At 38.7% G+C, this 23,665-nt stretch overlaps 4 protein-coding genes across 10 annotated transcripts in view; 3 read left to right on the forward strand and 1 right to left on the reverse strand.

Moving 5' to 3' along the window:
- Positions 1-7,781, forward strand: part of LOC107225825 — a 127,884-nt gene extending 120,103 nt beyond the window's left edge. The window contains exons 6-8 of the mRNA XM_015666415.2: positions 1,444-1,624; positions 2,500-2,619; positions 2,712-7,781. Of these exons, the coding sequence (XP_015521901.2) occupies positions 1,444-1,624; positions 2,500-2,619; positions 2,712-2,901 (491 nt within the window). The 3' untranslated portion in view covers positions 2,902-7,781. The remainder of the gene's footprint in view (positions 1-1,443; positions 1,625-2,499; positions 2,620-2,711) is intronic.
- A 1,607-nt stretch (positions 7,782-9,388) lies between these two features.
- Positions 9,389-13,832, reverse strand: LOC124293023. The gene is made up of 13 exons (XM_046731919.1): positions 13,698-13,832; positions 13,188-13,506; positions 12,980-13,076; positions 12,624-12,921; positions 12,366-12,527; positions 12,078-12,273; positions 11,843-11,971; positions 11,329-11,729; positions 11,153-11,257; positions 10,782-11,047; positions 10,406-10,654; positions 10,022-10,325; positions 9,389-9,622 (listed from the first exon to the last, which is right to left on the reverse strand). Exons 1-13 carry the CDS (start codon positions 13,830-13,832, stop codon positions 9,389-9,391), a joined length of 2,895 nt encoding a protein of 964 aa, XP_046587875.1.
- A 1,590-nt stretch (positions 13,833-15,422) lies between these two features.
- LOC107225802 (dynein regulatory complex protein 10-like) lies at positions 15,423-16,601 on the forward strand. Its single transcript, XM_015666384.2, has 3 exons — positions 15,423-15,534; positions 15,599-15,728; positions 15,838-16,601. Exons 1-3 carry the CDS (start codon positions 15,509-15,511, stop codon positions 16,030-16,032), a joined length of 351 nt encoding a protein of 116 aa, XP_015521870.2. The 5' UTR covers positions 15,423-15,508; the 3' UTR covers positions 16,033-16,601.
- Positions 16,602-17,045: 444 nt separating this feature from the next.
- LOC107225808 lies at positions 17,046-23,641 on the forward strand. Of its 7 annotated transcripts, none has more exons than XR_006902819.1 (6): positions 17,046-17,263; positions 17,345-17,463; positions 18,077-18,308; positions 18,444-18,462; positions 19,800-19,904; positions 21,107-23,641. XR_006902819.1 is itself a non-coding variant. In XM_046731320.1 (5 exons), the coding sequence occupies exons 2-5, from the start codon at positions 18,111-18,113 to the stop codon at positions 20,581-20,583; spliced, it is 399 nt and encodes a 132-aa protein (XP_046587276.1). In that variant the 5' UTR covers positions 17,046-17,463; positions 18,077-18,110; the 3' UTR covers positions 20,584-23,641. The 7 variants fall into 7 exon arrangements, 3 of the variants coding, with proteins under 3 accessions (XP_046587276.1, XP_046587275.1, XP_046587277.1); XR_006902820.1 differs by having other exon boundaries at positions 17,046-17,253; XR_006902821.1 differs by having other exon boundaries at positions 17,046-17,243.
- The last annotated feature ends 24 nt before the right edge of the window (positions 23,642-23,665 follow it).

Genomic DNA, 23,665 nt, shown 5'->3' on the forward strand with positions numbered 1-23,665 from the left:
CTTCATCTTCAGATCTTCAGCGTAGAGATTTATGGCTAAGATTTGATGGAACAAGCTCTGTGGCTGACAGTTCAGAACAGTACAAGTTGTAAATATTTAATGGAGCTACGCGGTGCCTAATTCGTTCAGGAGTTTTTTCTTCGCCACAGTTTAGGGACGGCAGTGATTCCAGTTGGACTATTGTTCGAGACAGAAGCATCTCTTAATGCGATTAACTTCTCGCACGCAACTCTAACCGAAAGCTACACCTGACAGATCGGCTTAAACCACCTTCGTCATTCCCTGTACCAAAACCAAACTGCTAAGAGATTGATCTTGGAGGGATACCTGAACCGAATCACGCGATGGGGACTTAACTTAATAAATCACCAGATGGAAATGGATTCGTTTCTATTTGTCCGAAGTCAGATGTTAAGCTGACTTGCATATTACTGGAAGTTTTCTTCGTCGCAGCTTCTGTTGTACATCGTGCAAGTGTATAACTTTTTAATCTAGTTGCTCTTCGTCAATCGATGCAGCTTGATTTAAGAACGATGTACTGGTTCCTCCTCGTTAAACTTCCAAAGTAAGTTTTCTTTTAAAAACTCCGCACCGGAACATTTGAAAAAAAAAAAAACAATAAAAAGTATTAGAGACTTAAGTTCTGCCACGACGGTCTAAAAGCTTATAATGAATTCTCCGGGGGTGCTTTAGCTGCCGAAGCTAAAAAAAATTTTCGTATCAATCACTGTGACCGAGTCAGCCTAACTTGGACACTAATGGAAAATTCTTCCCCAAATTAATCGGAGGGTGAAAATAAAATTCCAAATATTCGCTGCAACATGCGTACTTGAACAATATATCCTGAATTAAAGAGTTTTCGTGAGAAAAACATTCAAAACTTAGTATACCATCTTAGTCAAGGCTAAATATTTTCGTGTAAATGGAATATTTTTTCGTTAATTGAGTCATCGTATCATATAATTGTAAAATGTATACTGAAGGTAATATTCAGCGAAAAGTATTTAGCAAAATAAAAATACTTGACACTAAATCAAAATGTATAAATTCTCATAGGTAAAAATCATGTATGCGTCAGCAATGTTGAACATGCTTAATTGATTTACGATTAGTCTGTTAAACCGTACACAGATCCATAAAAAATATCTTCTTATTTTCCTTAGCAAAGTTTTCTGAATAACTAAAGCAAACTTTCCTTGTTTCGTCTTACCGTAACGTTTTATTACCTGCGGAAAAGTAGGTCAAAAAAGCGAGTAATTTGTGGGTAAACATGACAGTGGCTGCAAGAAAGGGCATGAGGAAGTTGTTCAATTAGATCGACCATAAAGCTTGGGGTGACTGATACACGGGGTGGAGCTTTGGTGTGTGAATATTACGGACGATTCTGGTAGCGTCGCGACGCTGTGTCTGGCTCCTAACAGTCTGTGATGTGACTCATTTCAGGCGGCGGTACGGCGCGCCCAAAGATGACGCTGAACCTCGACGCTGGGGGGATGGACGGGGTTGGTGGTAAAGTAGGCCTAAAAAAACCCGGAGGACTTTGCCTTGGACTGCCCCTGGAGATGGGCACTTCCCGCGGATCCGCTGACCTCGTTGACGCAGACCTGCCCTTGGAGAGACAAGGGTGAGATGAATGTCTTCATATTCCATCATGAATTCTGCTGACTTTTGAAACCCTCCGGCTATATGTCGATATCCCTGCGCCGTTTTTATTATGTTTTCATTTATCTCGATGCTTGGTTTTATTTCCGCACTACTGTATTAGGATGATTCCGTGCGTGGATATACACGATCCTTGACTTGTGAGTAGTTTTTTTTTTTCTGCTTGTTATTTGAAACAGGACGTTCCTATTCGGCAAAGTCACGATATACAGAATTGAGGATAAAAATGGAAATGTGCCGGAGTGAACGATACGCAATGCATGTTGGTACTCGTGTATGCGAGTGAATTTCACTATCCAATTTCTCAGCTTCAGCGCGTTTTTTAAAATTGATGTCACAACTGCATTATTCTTGCCGTCGTTTCGTTTGGCATAGAATCGCGTATAAAAACTGTCGAGTGCTGGAAGTAATGCCGCAGCTGAATTAAAACCGCAAGTGGAACAATGGCGGCCATGTTGATTCCATGCTAGTAGTTGAACTTGCTTGTTTGATATGTTCAAAAATTTTATTTCTTAGTTTATAGATAAATTTACCGTTCCGCGTCTAACATCTTGAATTTAATTCTGAAGACAGACAATTGGTTGGTTGCTTTGAAAACGACCGAACACCAATTTTTAAACCAATACCATACTGCTTATCGAAGTTTTAATTAGACAACATAGTTCACATCGTCTTGACTTTTTCTACTTTGAGGCTAGATTCGAAACAATTCAAGAAATGAATATCTTCATTCAACCAGTTTCGAACCTTTGCGTAAAGTTTTGACTACGAGACATGAGTCCGACTAAAATAATCATCAGCCAAATTATTTTGTTCGGTGATTTTTTGTGTTTCTAGATGGTACCACGGATCGATTACCCGAATCGAGGCGGAAGCAGTCCTTCGTTTACTAAGAGAGGGAAGCTACCTGGTCAGAAACAGCGAGTCTACTAAACAGGATTATTCTCTGTCTCTCAAGTGAGTATAAGCCAAGGTTTAAAAAGAGGAGAAGAAGCATCTGCCACATCGAGACGGAATGATCTCCTAACAATTCCATTTCGAAATTGCAGAAGCGCAAGAGGATTCATGCATATGCGAATACAGCGGAACGAGGAATTGAATGCCTACATTCTCGGCCAATTCAGTAAGCCCTTCGAGACTATTCCAGAAATGGTTCGTCACTTCAGTGTAAATCGGTTGCCGATACGGGGAGCCGAGCATATGTGCCTGCTCCATCCAGTGATAGCCCAACTTTTGTAGCGCATCTATCGCAGCGCCCTTTAAGGCGCTACAATAATTACCGCACTTTCCCAGAACATTTTCTTGCAAATTTGTCCAGTTTCGCTCGAGCGAGCCGAAACGATCACCGGAATTACCGACCTGAATATCGACCAGAAGCGAGATAGAGAGAGAGAGAGCAGAAGGGGGAGAGAGAGACAGGCAAAGAAATGAACGAGGGATGAGCTCTTATGAGAGGACCCGTTCAATTCTAAAGAATCGATGAAATATGTGTCTCAGGGAATTTTCAATGGATTCAATTTTGGGTTTTGATTATATCCGAGCACATGTGTAGTGGATAAAATATTTGTGATGATATTCTCTAGAATTGACATTGAATTTCCATTTTTCTTTTATTTTTTTCTTTCTAACTCACGGTATGTAATGGGTTTTTGTAGCATGAGAAGTTGACATTTTTTTAGTTTAACCGATACGCCGTTTTCTCGTTTTTGATTTCGTATGCGGTATAATCCTCGTACGTCGCAACGGTACATACTGACAAAACAAATATTTCACTTTTTCTTCATACGATGATTAATTGCTTATCCTAATCTCGTTAATTTTCTGTATTTCATAACGAATGGATTATATTTTTGTCAAAGTAATCGTACATTCGTACAAAATTTGAAATATAAAAATGAAAAGAACAATGTATCGAAAATCAAGGCACAGACTTGCGAAATTCCGGAGATATATGCATATATCTTGCTGCATCGAAATCAATTTTCATGAAATTCGAGGTCGTCGCTGAAAAAGTATAGGAACGAAAATTCCCTCGCGTTCATCAATTTGTTCAACCTACCAAACTTCCGTAATTTGAAACATTGTCTTCCCAAGCCGATGTGCGAAGATACTCGTCTCGCTATAAACTGCCGTACACGGTGCAACTTAACGTAATATTTGGATTCTACCCAACGAATGGATAAGTCAACATCCCGGATGTTGTAATCTCGGATGACAGAGGCACGGACATGTATCGATTCGGTACAGAACCGCGTATAATGAGCTGCATGCAGCGGAGTTGGCACCGTATTAGAATCTCACTGCAGTGCAGCTTGCATGATGATGAATAACAAGGTAGCGGAACTCGAGGACATGTGTTATACCTGTATGGATAGTTTGCGACTAGTTCTCCATTTTCTCTCTGCAAACAGACTTCAATTATCATAAGGTTGTGCAAAATGGATTCGATTTGTTTGCGAAAAGGCCAGAGTGCGAAGTGATGTACTGATCTCTTTATAGGATTATACAGGGAAAGTTGCAATCTTTCTCGCTCGCAACTGTCAATTCTCAATCGTGCAGAGGAGGCTCACTTGGTGTTTACCTCCGATTTAATCAGACTAGCAATTAACCGTGGGATTGTAAAATATTTCACATTATTCGGCAGGTTACACACTTCTGAATCAGCCAAACGATCGATTTATCAGCTGAAAATAACGATTTTAAACTGGATAAGAACAAACTTCACTCTTTTCGAGGAACAAGAAAGTCATTAATTGATTTCATTACTATCTTCAATCCTGCCAAGATTGATTGTAATCAGAGAATAAACACCTCGCAACGTTTCGATGTCAGTTGATTGCAGCAGTGCGACGCGAAGTGAATACATTTAAGACGATGTTAGATGTAGGAATATATACGTAATATACATTTAGTATACTAGCAGTAAATTTCGTCTGTCAAAATGATGATGAAGGATGGATATAAATTTCACATATATCTATACTTTCGCGACAAACAGTAACAGGCCAAACTGAAAATTATGCTTGTCATTATACTTATAATACGATACCTGTTATATTATTTACATGTAATTTGTATACATACGTGAAAATATTTTAACGTTCTTGTAAATCAGCGGGGCGAGATAGCTCGCAAAAAACAATGCCAAATGTTAGGTAGATATTTAAACACTTTATTACGCATAACGGTAAATGAATATAGGTATATATATAATTATATATATGTGTATACATTACAATTATAAGTATATTTACTGGTAGTTTTGTTGATTTCATCGTTCATCATTAATTAATTCATTAATTATTTTTAAACGTGAAACTTTCTTATAACTGTGATTTTTTTTATTCATGTTTTTGTTCAACTTCGTTTTTTTAACATAAATATTTTTACCTTACATAGTTTCTACAATAACTATACCTGAAACTAGTTAATCGATGAATTTTCAAACATGCACTAGTAAAAGTAACTTAGTTACATACATTATTTCATGTGATATTAATTTGATATAAATGCCGTAACTACAACCAATGTTGCCATCATCATCATCACTATTATTATTATTGTTGTTATTATTACTATTACTACTATTATTATTATTATTATGGGATCAATATTATTCGTGTTTTAATAATTCGTATTCAAATGAATAAAAGACAAACGCGGTAAACCACAAACGTTACAGGTCAATGACCGGGTGCCTGCGTTTACAATTAGTTACGAATAAAAATATTTTCTTCTCACCTGTGATTCATTGTGTCTGAACGGCAATTAGTGAATAATGTTTGTATCGGTGATCGTGCAATATTACGAGTAAATTTTTGTCAATCGATATATTCTTTTTTTTTTTCTATCTCTGTCAGTAACGTATCGATTGTTTACACTGTGGGACTAAAGCATGATTAATTATTCATTTTCAATATAAAAACACTGTTCGAATGTCGACACAGAATACAGACGTCCGTGCATTAACAATAATAAAACTAAATTTAATGAATATTAGCCTAAACATTTATTATAGATACTGCAGTTTTGAACGATCGTAAATATCGGCGAAGCCGGATATGTTATTACATTATTATTATTATTATACGTATTGTAATTAATATTATTGTAGCGTTGAGGCGAGGTTTATATTTAAGCAAAAAACAAACCAAAGATTCAAAGATCGAATGCTAATTACCTGTACGTACATACATACAATTTAGTTGGACCTAACTACATTTATAAGGTAATTGCAGCCAAACGATGTTTGTATGATTATTATTATAAGTCTGTCTCGTGCCAAATTAAAAAGAAAATGAAAAAAAAAATGTATGAAAATATTGGGTGCTTACTGCTTAAAAATTAGAAAAACTTCCCAAAAGACTTCCACGCAGCTCATGCGATTCTCACCTCTCTTTCTCTTTCCCCCCCATCTGTTTTTCTCTTTTTCTCCCCTTGTCACTCCATTTCTCACTTACATCTCACGCGCCTGAAACTTTCGTATTTACTCTGGCGCTATTAGTCATTCATTTACAGTCTTCCAAAACTGAAATCCCGTTCGGGTTTCAAAGAAATATGTTCTTCTAGCTAGACTTTATTGAGAACTTTATAACACGGAAGATTACACTAGATATTTCATCGCGCTTTCTGTGGCACCAGACAAACTTAATCTCAACGTTGACGGACCATTATCAGTGATATAATACCGGAGTTCAATGATGGAAATAATATGCGGCGAAGCTATCTTTTCAACGTTCGTATCTAGCTTTGCCTAGTATTTTGATTTCAGTTCAATGCTGATATCTTTTCCCCTAAAACGATATACCAGCAGCGAATCTGGTCTGGATTTACTTCTTCACTGTGAAAATAGTCCGTTAACATCAATTGGCTCATAATGCGATCGATACTATATTAACCTGCGTTGACTACTGTAAGCTGCCAGTATTATTAATTATAACCAATAATGCATATCCACGTTAAAATTTTTAAGACCCGTTAGTGTCACACTATCATTATAATTGCAATTATTATTATTAGTATGATTACTTCTATCATCGATATTATTATTGTTTTAAAACTATAATCTATATATATAAATATATATTTATTTAACATTGTATTCATTTGTATATTAATGGTGTCGTTAGCTCATGGTTGTAAACAAAATTCTATGTTGGATAATTAATAATATTAGTACATAAGATCCAAGGACTTAGAAGTTATGTATATATTATATACATATTATACATATACATAAAACACATACGTCTAGTCTCTTACACATATTATACAATAACAATTGTACAGGGTGACCTGTTTGAAACTTGATACCGATGCAATTTGATCCGCAGTAAAAATCTTCAAAATCTGGTTAGATTGGTACACGCCATACAAATGTTCGCTAATATTTATTTCTTTTTTCAAAACGTTTATCGATACGTCACTCAAGCATGAAAATGTTTATACAGTTGATAATTAATCACGTTAAAAAATGACCACTTTTTGTCTAGCGATGACAGATTTTTTCTACGTCATGGATGGACGCGGATCCAATATTATATAAACAGCACATTAAATCATAATTGGGACCAAATTTCATCGGCCGTTTCACAGAGGCCATTTTGTGTGGCAAAACAGTTAGATAGGCCACATTACTTGTAGATACTCCCTGTACCTTGAAATTTATATGAAGTAGATTATAACTCGACTCATAACCTAATTACTCCTATTTACGTAGCGTCATAATCTATGTAATTGTATACAATTTACAGGCCCAGCAAAAGCCTGAGACCCTGCAAAACTAATTTAGCCTGGACCCTGATTTACCAATTTTTTAAAATTCATACCTGCTACAGGGAAACCGCAAAATTATATACTTCCAACTTCGTAATGTCTATAAATCTTTTAATTACATTATTGTATGTAATCTACTAAACCTGTGCGTGATTGTGACGGGATCATCTTCCGGTCTGACGCGGATCATATTTAAACGGACCCAAATGTAAGGACTCTGTACTGGTATTAACTCTACCCGCGTCATACCGCTCAGTTAGTTCCTGAATCATCTTTGCTAGATAGTAGCAGATACGGTGTAAGCTGGAATTCCTTATTAACAATAAAACTTTAATAAGTTAATACGTCGAGCGTATTCTGTTGCAGTTACTTCTTACCTACCACCTCATGCATCATGCCTTTGGGGAAACACTTGCCAATGGAGAACACGCATCCAGGTGATCGATTATTTTGACACTAGAGCTGACGAAACTAAATCAAATTACGTTAAATCCGTGATTTTTTATCCCGGTCAACGTGCAGTGGTTGCTGAAAAACCACGGGTTAAGCCATCGCCATGTCAGTATTTTGGACACATGTACCGTTACGGAAGTGGTATAAGCAGTAATTTCAAACTGCACTTCATTCTTCTTAGCAATATTTTCAATCAAGTTCAAGAGAAACATGATGATCAATTTTTCAGATTTTAACAGATTAATTACCTATCAAACTTGAATACTCATCGCGTCTTATGGAGAGAAAAATATTTCAATTAAGATGTTTTCAATGTAGACAAGTTTGCATTTACCGACCATAGAATCCTTTATAAGGTACATCTTTATGAACGCGTTTTTTCAATAAAATTAGTTTCTTCCTATACTTTTGGAAGGTACTGGAAATGGGGTCAAGCACAAGCCATAAATAATTTTAAAAAGCGTGGGAACATCTTTTGTTGTAATACAGAAATTTCTTCAGTACATTTACGTTTTTAGTTTAAGGGGAGCGGAAGGGGGGGGGGGGGGGGTACTGGAATCACATCTGACCGATGAACTCGTCAGTCAGTCACAACTCTCTCACGCGACGTGCCGATTCTATTCTATAAATTCTATAAATTCTAAGACAACAGAGTCAGTTGCTATCGAGCGTGTGCGTGTGTGCGTGCGTGCGTGTGTGTGTGTGTGTGTGTGTGTTCAGTGTGCCAAGTGAATTCGAACATTTGGACGAATTTGTGAACCCCCTCTTCTGGAATTAACTGCACACCAGTCAAGGTAATAAAAAATTGTTAATGGCACACATATATCACCCGGTGTCAAGAATTGATGTTCCGTTTCCGGCCCTTCTTGCGCACATCCCTTTAGAGATTATCATAAGAAAAAAAAATCTGGAAAAGATGAGGAACAACTTATGCCGTTTGCAAGTAGGGTGGTCTTCGTCATAAGTTCTAGAATCTTTTCAGTCATAACATCGTTTGTTACCAACTACTTTCGTAGAATGTACTCTATTAAAATGAAATAGTATATTTAACGAGAACTTTAAAGCTTTAAAAAATTCTGTTCAGATTTTTTCAATGTAAGCCACGTGATTTTTAAACAACTGCTGCCCATTGGTCGGAAAAAATACGGATCTAGTAACATTTGATCTAGTTTCTGTAGTTAAAATTTCAAGAAATTTCTTCATCCCGGAAGCGTTTACTCCTTTTGTTAGTTCTCCAGTATGTTTACCTTACTACTGATACTGATCATATCTCAAATAACACTATAACCTGCGACTATCAATTGGTAGAAATACATTCAAACAACACTTTATTCGTACGAATAGTTTTAAAAAAATGATTACAAAGCTCACTGATCAATCGAGTTGAAAACGCCAAAGCTCAGTAAATTTCTACAAACTCAATATAATCAGCGCGAGTAAAAATACTGGTAGAAAATATTAGCGACCACAAAGATCGATGAAGTTACACCCAGGATATCTACTCAGCACCCTCTTCTTCCGAAGTAGCTGTTTGTGACTCTGCTGCGACTTCATCCACCGCATTCACCACTGCCGGTGGTTCCTCTAGCACCGGAGCAACTTCTTCATGTTGCTCTTCATGCTCGCCCTCGTGAACGGCTTCAGTAGCATCTTCTTCGTCGTTTTCATCCCCTCCTTCTTCACTAGCGTCTTCCTTTCCTTCGGCACTTCCTGATTCCTCAATGATTACTTCCTATATCAAAAAAGTGTGAGAGTGGGAGTTAGTCATCAGCAGAAGTTACCATTTCGCCTAATTGGGCTACTTACCGAAACCTTCGGTGCAGTTAACGATACCGATGTGCGCTCAACGGAAGGTTTCGTTACCATAGTGACTTTGCGGGAAACTGATCGCCTTTCTGAAAACTCGGAAAACTCTTAGTTAATTAGAAAGCCTTAACGCTAGGTGAAAGCAACTCACGAGATGTTGAACTAGATGGTCTTGCAATCAAACTGGAACGCCCAATTGACTCTCGCGCTTCCTTCAAAATGTAATTGGAAATTCAACTATTTTGAAAACTCGATAGAAAAATATTTTACGCCAAACAGTAGCCCTAATTCAACACAAATATGCATATAAATTAACAATTTTTACCCCAAGACGGGAACTTGAAACGCTGGTTGACCTCGGTTCTTGAGGCGGTGGTGGTGGCGTTGGTGCTGGCATGACTTCCTCAGGCTGTTTTTGATCTCCCGCTTCTTGGGGCACGCAGACTTCCGGCGTGCTCGGAAGCGCTCGGCTTCGATACATCTGGCCGTCAGTACCCCGAATGACGCCTTCGGTAAGCTGAATAGCTTCAGGTCCCCACTGAGTCAGGAAGTGTCCCATCCTCATGACTCGCTGCTGAGGTGTCGTTACGGTGTGACTTCCACCGCAGTAGCGATTGCAAAGATGATCCCTGTTAGGAGTGTTGAGAAGCTCAGTGAAGAACACTAGTTCCTTATTTCTTCAAATTATGAACGTGATCTCATGTAATACCTCGGTGATTTTGCGAGGGAATCTTCCCTTGGTGGTCGCACTTTTCTCGCCTCTTCTTGCATCGCAGCCTCGAACTGTATCATGTTTCTACCGTGTGGCAGTCTTCTCTGCTGTTTTCGCACTTGGTCCAACTCGTAGGTGAGGTATGGCTTCATGCTCCTCGTGCAGGGCATAGGTTCTGCGTGAAAGACGGCACCTTCCTGCATCTTCATCACGACATTTTTGTCGCAAGAAAGGCACTGCACGTCTCTGGTGATTGATTCGATGTCAAGATCACCAGTGTTGGAGTTGGATGACAATTGTGACGATGCGAAAATAGAAGTTAGATCGAAACGGTTTCAAGATTCGACGTGGATCATGATTGGTGTGGAACTACCTAAGCAACTTCTTCGTTCCAGCTGCCTCGCTTTCGTGCTTCAGGTCTGATAAAGTCTTCAACTTCTCTTGGAGCGTCTTAAGCTTGTTGTTGACGAACTCCTTGAGCGGTGAGATTTCAATCTTGTCCAACTTGCCCTCTATCTCCTGCTGAACTTCGTCTAATGCCTTTTGCCAAATGCCCTCTTGCTGGGTGAGCTTCGTCACTGCTTCTTCCAAGCCTCTTGCTAAGTCGTCGCAAGCTGCGTCGAACTGATCGTAGGATACCTAAAAATGCGAAGTGTTCAACTCCTTGTCTTTTGTTTTACGCCGACTGTACCACTCGACTTCGTGAGCTGTTGTTTCTTCTACAAAAATGAACTGAGAACATACCTTTCGGTTCACCGCTCGAGCATCAGCTTTATTAGCCAAGGCTCCTTCAAGGTCTTCTTTGTCAGCCTTGATGATCTTCAGGAATTCTATTTGCTCTAGAAGAGCCTGCAGAGTGAAGGAAAATACTGAATGTTAAAACCGTAAAATTTTTCACGTTTTTGAACTTGACCGCATACGTTCGTGTGGGTTTCACGAGTCTCTTTGTCATCAAGAAGTCGATTGGCAGTTTGGTTTATGCTTTCCATGTCCGATTGAATTGTCTGGATCTTATTAATGAGATCACCCAAGTTTTGTGACCCATCTGAAGTAACACCAGCCATCGGTGCGCTGTTGGCCTTTTCTATCAAACATCCCACATCCTTTTCCAGGTCCTGCACACGTTGAACAAGGTCCTGCGTCGCATTTCCAAACATCACCTCCATGTTTTGGATCTGTTCCAGAATCTTTGAGTTGCCTTCCAACGTTGTCCCAGCATCCGAAACTCCTGGTTCCGACTTAGTAACAATCTCCCCAGCATTTTTACCTTCTAATCCCGACTCAACGACAGAGGCGCCCTTCTTTGCAGCGGGTGTCAAATCTGAAAAAACACACCTGTGAAGGTATCCATATCTTTCGCAGCGTGAAATCTCTACCAGTTCGATGCGATTTTGGCCAAAAACTAATTTTAGAAACAGTACTAAGAACACTTGCCAGCGTTGCCTATCTTGCCAATTAAGTCCAGCAGGTCTTTTCGTAACTGCGCCATCTCGGTCTTCAGCGTCGTAATTTCTGAGCTAACATCACCGTCAACTGACGTTGTTGGATGCGCTGGTTTTTCAACTAAGAAATCGTAACGAGATGAGTAGAGTATAACAGCATATGTAAACGTGATGTTTCTTTGAAGTCAAGACTTTCTACCGACCTAAGTAAGTCATTTTCATTTCACCTGTATTAGAGGATCCGCTAACGGACAGCTGGTTTTCCAAATCTGTCAGTCGCTTGTCAATATCGAGTAACTGAGGTGCCACATTCTCGTTACCACCTTCGCTACCAGCCGCATTAACACCCGTATTGCCACCCCCGTTGCCACCCAGGGTTATTACCTTGTCACTCTTGATCAGGTCTTGCACCATAGTCGTAATCTGGAAACGTGATCGAGACAACATAATGCCATTTCTTTTATGAAAATTGATTACAATTCGTAGAACTTTAGTAGCACAGCAAACAAAGCTACCTTGTCTATTCCCTGCTCAGCAGCATCCAACCGTTTTGTTATGTTTATAACGTGCCACATGTCCGTCACGGGATCTGTACTATTCGTCTTTAGTCTTTCGATCATCTCTGGCGTCGTGGCGAGTTCTTCGAGTGCACGAAAGTCTGCCTGCAGTTTGTGTATCTGTATAAAAAAATGAAATACTTGGTATATTCCTACTCTTCGAGAAATTCCAATCGATGTCTGAATAACCCGCCGTAAGTTCTGTTTGATAATTACGGTATCTTCGAGCTGTTTGAATCCAAGTGCCGTTGGCATAGCTCCGTCAACTACTGGCTCCACAAAAATCACGGAATGAGCCTCACTCTGTGAACCACCACCGACTTGCTGTTTCATCCCCTTGGTCTTTTTCGCTCCATTTCCAACAACCGAAGGTCTCGATTCCAGCGAAGCTTCAGAAGCTGAAACTATTATGCTGTACAAGTGTTTTTTACCGGGATAATAAAAATCATGTGCGTTCTCGAAGAGCTTGCGAATGTTCGAGTATTGTCTTACCGCACCCTTCTCATACAGATCACTGTAAATATGATTACATGGATTCATAGTTTATGAAAATCGACAGATAAGCGACTCACAAACCTTGCTCTTTGACTCCTTTTCCACGAGCGCTAGCTGGAGCACTGGCAGCAGATTTTGCACTCTTGGTACCCTTGGTCCCGGGAGTTTTAGATTCTAAGGTAATTTCAAGGGAAATACACACGATGAATCATAGAACTAACGATGTCAGTTACTTGAGGACCAGACACTGAAACTGCAAAACACTCTCGGAAACCCTTAAGGTACCTTCCGTGTACACGTCGACTTTGACGGTAACGTCTTCAGTGCTATGGATCCGCTGCTTGACCCTCCCTGAGCTCTCAATGATGTTGTATTCGTGGAGGTGCAGAGACGGCCCTGTTCTGGCATTCGTAACTACATTCTGCGGACATAAGAATGCCAAGACTGGATTAAAGTCGCTGGGCGACTCTTCTTCGTCAGAAATACTCACTTGCAAACGGGCAGCATCCTCACCACGGTACTCGACCTTCGTTGTTCGGAGATTTACCTGATGTAAAAGCACGTGGAGGAAGTTGTGCAGAATGTTCAAGTTCACTGTTCCAACCTGAGGTCACAATTTCACACCATAAAACCTTTCCAATTTATGTATAATATCATCGCTGTTACAGGACCACATAATCGTGAAAAATTTGACCAGCTGATTTGGCGTTCGAATTTGATACGCTCATGAGAACTATATGACTTTAAAGCGAATCAACGAGGGTAGGATATGCGAAGTGGTAAATCGTTGACTACCTCAGGTGTGCCTAGGGCAAGATCCAACATCTGTGGCAACGAAAACTGGAGGCTGGCTGTGCCAGCGTTCTGGCCACCAACATTGCCGCCAACAGTTTTAGCCGTTGAGGTAGGTTTTGCTGTCTTTGCAGCCATCTTATCAGCCTAACTTTGGCGAAGAAGGGATTCCGTTTTGCCCACTGACTATTTCAAAAGATGGGTAGGTTAGCCGCGAGGCGTGCCTAGACGCCCGTGCCGAGAATTTGTGGCATGTATCGTTATTAAAAGTGATTAATCACTAGAACCGGTGTTTTTTCATTTTCTACTTCACGGTAAATTGATAGTAGAGGCCATCGACTCGTTTGTTTATTAGAGTCAAAATTGACAGTTTTCATGGCACATCTGACGTGGATACCTTCATCTTTTGCTAAAGTTGCTACTTCATTTACGAAATCGATTATCCATCAGCAGTAAAAACGGTAACTCCCTTTCCCGCGTACCAAGTCATTTCTCTGTTATGCTGGTTCCTATAGCAACAAAAGTATGTTTCAATATGGCGAACCATGTCTGGAATGTTGTTAGTCCTTTCACATAAGCATAACACCACTTTAGTGGACATTCCGCTTGAGCAATAGTCGTTATTAAAAATGAACCACGCTGTGGTGGGAAAACTAGCAGCTGATGGTGATAATTACGAAGAGCATAACGACGAGCTGATGACTAATCTCTTAGAATCTAGACCTAGTATTGTGCCAAAGGGTGATGGAATCGATTATCTCCGTGACATAAACATTGCGGCTGAGGATATAATTAATCTTCTGAAAGCAACAACCGAGACCATGCAGAGATCGGTAAATGACAACCTGCACTCGTTAATCAAATGACCCTGATGAATCACAACCTCCTAAATTCACGATTGGAAAAAATCTGCATTGAATGTTGTGGGTTCTTCGATCTTACAGCTGTCGGAGAAGCAAGGCTCAAGTTTCTTCGCACCCGATTCAAAATCTGTCATGGTAAAGATATCTGGTTCAGAAGATGCTGATCAACAGTTTTCGCTGCACGAGGTGAATCTTAAATTAACGACGATTGATCGCACCTATAAATGCTGTTTGTTGTTTATAATCGTCAAGTGTTTCTTTTAAACAATTCAGGAGATTCAGGAAACTTGCAACGTTTACCATGCAGGGTTAGGCAATCACATCATTCCAACGGACATATCGCGGGCCGCTTATGAATTTTTAATTAATTTACGATTTCTCGTTGATTACACAGAAGGCCAGATAAAAATATCGCCGATGCAGCTACAGGAAAAAAATCAGAAGTTACGCCATGCTGCTAGAAGCTGCAGGAAAGCCGAAGCGGAAATTAAATGTAGTATATCAGTAATTTTACTCAAATGTTGAACTGAGTATCCTAGTACACACATGATCCAGACTCATCCTCGCTTTTACAGGCTTAAACGAAGCTCTAGCAGCCCAAAAAATGGAACAAGAAAAATTGATCAGCAAACTGAACGAAGAAATAAATGAATGCCAGAACGTCAGCGATCAAAGAGCGACAGAGATCGCGAATGATATCAATCGAATTGTGTAAGATTTTTTTATTCAAAATTTTACAACCCTGCGCGTTAGCTGTTTATGCGAATTCCGGTTCACTCTGAATTCCCGTGTCCTGAATTGACTCAAATAATTTTTCTGACATTTAGAATCGAATCTGAGACCGAAATGATACGTTCTTACAAAGATTCTGCCGCAACACGGCAAGCGTTGATTTCCGAAATTGAAGTCCTAGAAAGGAAGGTAAATAACTTGCGTGGTAATAATATTTGCATGGAAAACAAGCTGAGAGAAAAAAGGTAAGAATTTCACTTTTCGCTAATTGTGCCGAATTTATCTTTGTACGTTTTTTTATCATTCGAGATGTAAGGTTGAAGCAGAGCTTTTAAATTGCGTGGCTCGATACGACGCTGATATTGGCGGTCGGCACACAGACTTAGAGAATTTGGCCAGTGAATTCGAGCTTCTTAGTTCTCAAAGGAAAAATTTGGAGGTAAGTTATAAGGCGAGTTCAAAAATCCAAAGAATCTCATTTGTGTTCTTAGGTATGAGTCGTGAACGTTTGAACGGAAATTTCTAATTCTGTTCTCGATTTCACGTAGGATGATGTAATGGTTGATCTACGAAGGCTGCACGATGATTTACAACGAGAAAAAGAAGAAACCTCACTCAAGATACTGAATGAGAGGATAAACATATTCGTACGAAATCGTGCAGCTAGAGTCATTCAAAAAGCATGGAGAGCGTACTGGGAACGACATAGCACAAAAAAGAAGAAAAAGTCCAGGAAGAAATAGACCGCTAATTGTTAGTTATAGATATCTTATCGTCTCGAAGATGGTGGTACAAATATTACTAAACTAACGAGTTTTCTTCATCGAGTCACGAAAATTAACTCAAATCTAGTAGCATTGTAATAATTAAAAAGAACGGATCGAGCTCATCAGTTCACGTTACTTAGTAGAATCAAAAAACGGATCGATGCGTTCTACCGATAGTGGCTAGATAATTTACAAAATATACACATCTGGCCGTAATTTCAGGATGCCGCGTAATCGCCTAACTCTATACATCAGCATCAGTATTAGGAGATAAGTGAATACCGTGCGTATTGATCCTCCGTTGAAGGTTTCTCTCGTACCTAAACTATATTTAGAAATTTTCATCACCACTGAGCTTTAGTGAGAGGTGAAAGCTTTGATCTATAACATAACTTTGATCTATATATGTTAAACTATCCGCTAAGATTTATGGACACATGCTTTACATTCGTGTTTATATACATGAATGTGTGTACGTATTATAAAAACAACGTACTAGTTACAATTTTTAATTCGCTGTTGCCTGTAGACCATTAATTGACAGTATAATGAATGTAACGATGTTCATATTTTCTTTTTCCTCGATGAAGACGAAAATTGCAAGACTGCTTCTAATTTTCGCATTAAGAGTAGATAAACCGCGAATATCTTCCCTGATTTCCATCCTTTATTCACTGGACACTAATTTGAAAAAAGTTTTCCGATCAATACTTTGTTACTGAAGTTTGTATCCTAAAAATTTACCACTTCGCGTGGCAAAGCATCTTAGAAATGACATCCACATACGTATAAGAAATGCGGAACCAGCTACATATAAGGTCGAGTGTAAACTCGCTATAATTGAATACGCAGACCTTCGATATTTCCGATAACGTGCCGTGAGTTCATGAGAGAATATAAATGTGTGCGTGTATGCACATGTACCTATAGCCGGTTAGTCTCTTTTGCGCATGTCTCAATTGCGGGAGTTCCTCAGAGCCTGGCTGGGGTGATTCGTAGTTCGGCGAGCCGGGCTCTGAGAGTGTCGATCATTACGTCGAGCTTTCGTCGTTCGGAGTTACGTGCATTGCGGTTCATCGGTTCCGAACATCAGCTCGAAAACAAACAAAAATGGTAACAACAAAGTGTCACACCATGAAAACGACATCACTGGACGATTAGTTGCGTGGCTATAATTCGACTATCCGGTAAACTGTGGTAACAGATGGTTAAAGTCTTCTACCGAATCTCTTCACTTGTAATTAGTTTCACACTCTCGGACTGGCACTGTCAATATCGTCATTTACAGACGTTTCTAATTAACTTTGAAAATAACACCGAGGATATCCATGAGTGAGTGTGTCTGCATAACGGAGCTTTTCAAAGCGAGATATCAATCGATGGACAGTATCTCTTGAAGGATTGCAGGTATAACATTTTAGACATCGCATGGTCCTCAAAGTTTTGGAGGGAAGTAAAACGGAGAGGTATCAAAACGGTTCAACCTTCTTGCTGAATTATAGCGTAATGCACTACTTGTTCGATACTGACTTCCACATTGTTTAGTTTCATTCGACAGAGAATAATACTTAAGAAAGAATAAAATTCTTCCTAGTGTTTTTCTCTACGGTCAATAAACGTCGAACAAGGACTGGACCGTTACAGAATTTGAATAAAGTATTTAATCGAACACTGCTATGATCACTAGTTTCATTAAAAATTTATTTCGTCTCGTATTCCTGCTTTTTTCTCACGTAGCGTCGTGCGAATAATTTTGAGAATTATGTAGCTGCAAGAATGTCAGACAGTTCCCCATCTCCCAAATATACTTCAAAATGTTCATAAAAGCGTACCGCTTATCCTGTGGAGTTAAAATTTATCTACGGATTGTATACCGTGACAGTTAGATTATGAAACGCTACACCTGTTGTCGTGAGCACTAAGATTTCACCGAACGAATTTAGGTTGTATGCGATGGTGTCATTGGTGTTGTATAACAATGTTACCCTCGAGTTAATGGCTAACTGGCTAATTCCCGCAGCTTTAGTTAGAGACAACGACAAAGTTGGATTATAATGAGTGAGAAAATGACGTTGACGTTTCATTCTCCGATAATGGAAGAGGTCGAGCGAGGCTTGTTATCCGAGGGTCTGGAGCAACGCAAAGAGGCATTCAAGGACGATGAGGAATTGATGAAGGAAACCACAAGGTTCGTCGCTGACGTCATTGAGTCCGCAACCACCGAGGCCTCTAGACGGAAGTGTCAAAAAGCGGTAATTACGTAATTTGAGCGTTTAACACAGAGCGTTGTTCTCTCCTTTCCGGCACTGTGAGAACAAGGTAGCTTGTTTTGAAAATTATAAAACGAGCATTGATTTGAGCTTATTTCTTCTCTACTTTTGTTTCAGGAGTTCCAAGCTGACGAAGGTAAATCTTCGCAAATTATTATTGAATCAGTTTTCTCCTTTTTCGTAGGTCATGTCGATCAAGGATAGATTATTATAGCTCGCAAATCCGTACTAGAAGTAAAGCCTGATTAATAACGTAGGTTTCGTTCGAACGTATTCGGTACTTGACTTAGATTTCTTTTGTTTTAACCGAAACTCCACTGATATATAGTGCCAGACTCAGATAACAGCCGCTGGCAAATATTTGTACAACGTTGAAATTAGAATCTGCTTACAAGCTACGATTGCTAATGTTTCGTCAAAGTGGAACGGTTCTCAATGCCATGGCTGATTAAAACCTTCCATTGCTATTCGGATCTTATTCAACAATTTTTTTTTTAACAAATTTTTTGAATTGTCAATTGTTTTCTGTAACCTTCAATTCACAAAATAGTCAATTGTTGTTTGTTCAATATTTTTATTCGTAAATTGACTACGCAAAACTTGACAAAAAATTTTCAAAATTATCTCGCACAATCTTTGAATCGAAATTGTGTATAGGGTGCGAGGTTTTGGGCAAAAATGAGTAGAGAATGAAAATCTCTTTCAATTGAATTTTTTTTATTTTTTACTTCGCTATATTTGCTAGAAATCGTCATTTATTTTTCGAATCATGCGGATACATGGCAAATGTTACAAGTTTTATGATTGAGGGCGTAATAAGGTCAGATAGTTTTGTGCCTAGAAAATACTTTAATGTACTCGGTATTGCCGTAATTTAATGCACTGCACGTAGATACAGAAAATTAGTCGTTATTCGTGCACTAAATTAGTTTATAATCATTACTTGGAACTAGGGCTGTGCGGGTACCAGAGTTCTTCGTGTCAGATCGGGTCGGGAAAAATCTATTAGTTTCGGCTCGGGTTCCCGATATTTCGTGATTCCCGGATCTCCCGATCAAAGATGATATACTTTTTACTGAAAGTATTGGTGTTATTTATATATACTATTTACCATCAGTATTTAGCATTTGACATACACTGTAAATATTAGTTAAGTTAGAATACCCACGTTTCGAATTTCTCAACAACAAATTGGTTTCCCGAACATTTTGGGTCTTACGAAGATTACGGGATTTCCAAAAAACCCGATCCTAACCCAGACTTTTTTCCCAAGATTTCGGGAACCCGCACATCCGTACTCGGAGTCGTGAAAAGCTACACCAAAAAGGCTTTTGTTCAATTCGAAAGATCCACCAGTTGATAGAAAACGAATGCAAAAAGATTAGATAACTGGGAAAGCAACAATGAGGAATTAGGAATATAATATTTCTTATGTAAAAAGTACGTAATTGTAAATTACCGGACGTATCGCAGGAAGTAGTTTGAGAGGGGGAGATCGTATCCGCGGTTGGAACTCACGGGCTCGGGGCTTCTGCAACCGAATTCTGAATGCAGTTTGTCCCTGCATCACGACCAATGGTAAATCGTAGAACAATAAGCTGTCTCTGAATCTATCCTTCTCTCTACATGTTTGTTTGGTTACAAGCACACCGTCGCAAACAAATTATTATTCCCAAAAATAAATAAAACACGACAAGCTATTCTACAAAAATCCAAAGAAGCTTTTACACCACCACGACTTACACCAAATCATCATCCACATCTTAATCATCGTCATCATCATCACGGGTCACAACATCAAAACTTGGCTACCGGATGGATTGGTAAATCTGTGTGGGAGTGAAATTCAGTCGAAGAAATCATTACCTCATACATCGATTCACTTCAGTGCATGCACCGCTGGTGAATATCATCCTTTGAAAGACTTTGAAATTGATTTTTCAGACTATCACTTCGAAAAGTATTTGATAAAACCGAGTCATTCCGTGCGTATCTTCGTTTGAAAATGACGGTTAAACATCACTTCAGAATTGTTATTTCAGAATTCAGATTAAAGAAAAATATCGACTACAGATCAGTTTTTTGTACACTACACAATACATTTTATATCATATATAGATATATATATTTACTTACACATTTACGATTCGCACGGTACAGTAGACTCTCTTTTTATTGAGATTGCTTCGGCGATGCCCCCACTCCGATTCTTCGCGTGCGCAGAGTATTTTCGTGGACGCAAACCTTTGCGCAGTGATTCGCTGGGATTTTTTGCATTCGATTGATCATCTAGAAGATCGAGGCCACAGGGCATCAACGAAACGTTGGAATAGGGAGAGTGTACTGTATATATGTACGGTGTGTAGATATATGTACACATATAAGAGAGTGTTTAAAAATAGTTTCTATTAATGTTTTTGTTGGAACGTGATTACAGTGAGACAGGGTTGAACATTGCGTGATCTAATCTTAATTGAAGCTCTATTTTTAAACATGGTGTTGTTATTCATAACTGATACGCGTGCATGCGATTGTAGTGATTGTGCGTTTACGAGGTGAAACGCAGTTTATGTTATAGTGTTAGAAGTAAATCGGCGTACCGTAGTTTTGCATATCGCATGATTTTCGCGATTCGTTCGAAAATGAAGGTATGGCAATTGTAGTTTTAAGTCGAATATATTCGTATTGTCAGTAGACCATGCCGTGGTAGATGGCGATCGGTGTAACCTTCCACACAATGCAGCTGTATTGAAAACTCTCTCCGTTTATTCTTTCCTTAGAATTTATCAGCTGGGCCTCCTATCGCTTTACGAGACCTTAGCCAGCTCCCGCGGGCTTCAGGAATGAATTCTCCCTCACTCAATCGACGTACCGTTCGTCGATGTAACCGATAAAGTAAATTTTTCAATTTCACAGCTGACTTCGTAAAAGATCAAACGATCGAGAGACGATGAAGTAACCGATTTATGTTCATATGTGTATAATATCACATTACGTATGTATGTGTACTAACTAACTATGGTACGAATCTATACGATAAGCGTACAGTTTTTTTTACCATCGAACAATTATTGTTCACTTTTATGGAGACTAAAGTAGCTAATCTAAAAAACGTTGCTGAAAATCATACATCAGGAATCTCGTTAGTTATTTTATATTCTAATACATATACATCGTACGCTCTTTAAAATGATGCAGTTTCCAAAACCGATCTTCGGTAGGCTCGAGTTATGAACCCGATTGCAGGGCTGTAAGGAAATCGACCGCCCTTGCTTTATTGAGAACATTCGAGTGAATAATGATCGTCGGCTATGTAAGGAGTGAAATTATAACACGAGGTGACTATACTATATTCAGTGTACTGTATAATTGGATTGAACAATCTGATTGTGAATAACACCCTTGCTAAAAGACGGAAGTAAAACACACCCAAAACAGTGCGCTGAGTGCACATAATGAAAGTCGAGAGAAAAAGTGTGCAGGAAATTATATATATTTAAGAAACTGTTAATATTAGTTGAACAGAATTAATTATAAATATGTCTATATATATATATTTACACCGCTCGTCTGACAATCAGCGAAGCTTTCGGCCACATTATCGACCAATACAATCGTGTAACAATAAATGTACAAAAACCACGTATATGGATATCGTGCATATCTTCTTGATCTTGCAATGTTATAGCTATAACTAACGGAAAAAATTCCTCGTCCCCATTTGAGCTCTGCACAGCATTAGTTGTTCGAAATAAAAATAAGCTCTGAGCTTTTTACGCAGGCACTTTAACGTTTTACGTGTATAAAATTCGAATTGGATGGCTGTTACGACGGTGATAATCGTTCATATTTGTAAAGTGGTCGTCAAGCTACGTTACACAGCCTCTGAAAACGTTGAAAAAGAGTGATCGATTTCGTCCGAATGAAATTCAGGTCACATGCAGTGCTGAACAACTGGCGTGATACGTACTTCTGTATAGCTGTAGGTTAATTTTATTGCAGTATTGTGGACCGCGATTGAATCGATAATGCAGTATCACTACTATTCACTGCCGAAGCTATGACTGTTACTTTCAAGGCTCACGGCAGTGATTGTACAAACGAAAACGGATCAATAAAATTTGCAACTGTAATTTTCTGTTCTGATTAACTAAGATTTTAAGCAAAGAAACCGAAAGAAAAACAGTCTTGGCCACTACGCGGAAGGAAAGGAATTCGTGAACCAACAAAATAGATTTTGTTGGAGTCAATTAACTTCGATCTAGTACTCTTCGTTTGTTCCAAATACGATGACGTCAATTCAATAATTTCGATTTATCTAGTTTGTCAATATGATTTGGTCAAGCGAATTTCTTCGTTCAACGAAAGCTTTTCCTGTAGTGATCGAGTCAAGTATTGATTCACGTGAATCTTTTGACGTGTTTCCGAAATTGAGTAAACTAAATATCATTTTATTCGAAGTTTACGTATTGTTCCTACGAGTCGCATGTTTGTTGACAAAAACAATTAGGTACTCTAAATAAAAGGAGTACATGAATCTGGCCGGTAAAAAGTTCAGGTACATGAATTGAATGCCATGCTTTGGTGATCTTAAACCAGAGCTTGTTTGGCGTAACTCATTGAATCAGTTGCACTAATCTATTTACGAAGTAAAATATACACCGCATGCTTTAAAACAAGTATAGAACATATTCATCATAAACATTAGTATGCAAGTACTATAAACGGCAACCAGGAGGTGAATTCTACCCCACAAAATTATAAATCAACAGAATTATAAATGATATTATTCGAAGAATACGTTTTGGTTGCTTGGAAAACTGTAATATTCAATTAATGCAAAAGACAACAAATTCATTACCTGATTCAACCATTGAACTCTTGACTCAACACGACATGAATAATAATCCTTTCCTTCCGTGTACTTGTCGTTTATTGACTGTTACAAAATATCCGTTACCATCTGAATGAATAGGCTTTGTGAGACAGTTGGGAAATGTTCTATTAGTAAACCGATTGTATCTTGTTTACTGTATACTGTTTGTACTTAAAATAATACCAATGTAATATTAAATATGAAGTTATATCAACGGTGTAGTATAAGCGATATTGTATATCTTTATATTAGAGAGCATTTAATTGTATGTGTAAATACGATATAAAAACGCAGTTTCCAGCCTCCGGGACATAGCTATTATGAAAAGCGAATGAATTATTAAATAAGCTAAGTGACAATCATCAATGAAAATCAAAAACAGGTCATCATAGTTGTGTAAGTATGCTGTAACATTGTACAATGAGATGAATAAATTTTTGTGCTCCTAATCTTATCTTGTTGC

This window comes from Neodiprion lecontei, chromosome 2 (assembly GCF_021901455.1).
Source record: "Neodiprion lecontei isolate iyNeoLeco1 chromosome 2, iyNeoLeco1.1, whole genome shotgun sequence".
NCBI lineage: Eukaryota > Metazoa > Arthropoda > Insecta > Hymenoptera > Diprionidae > Neodiprion > Neodiprion lecontei.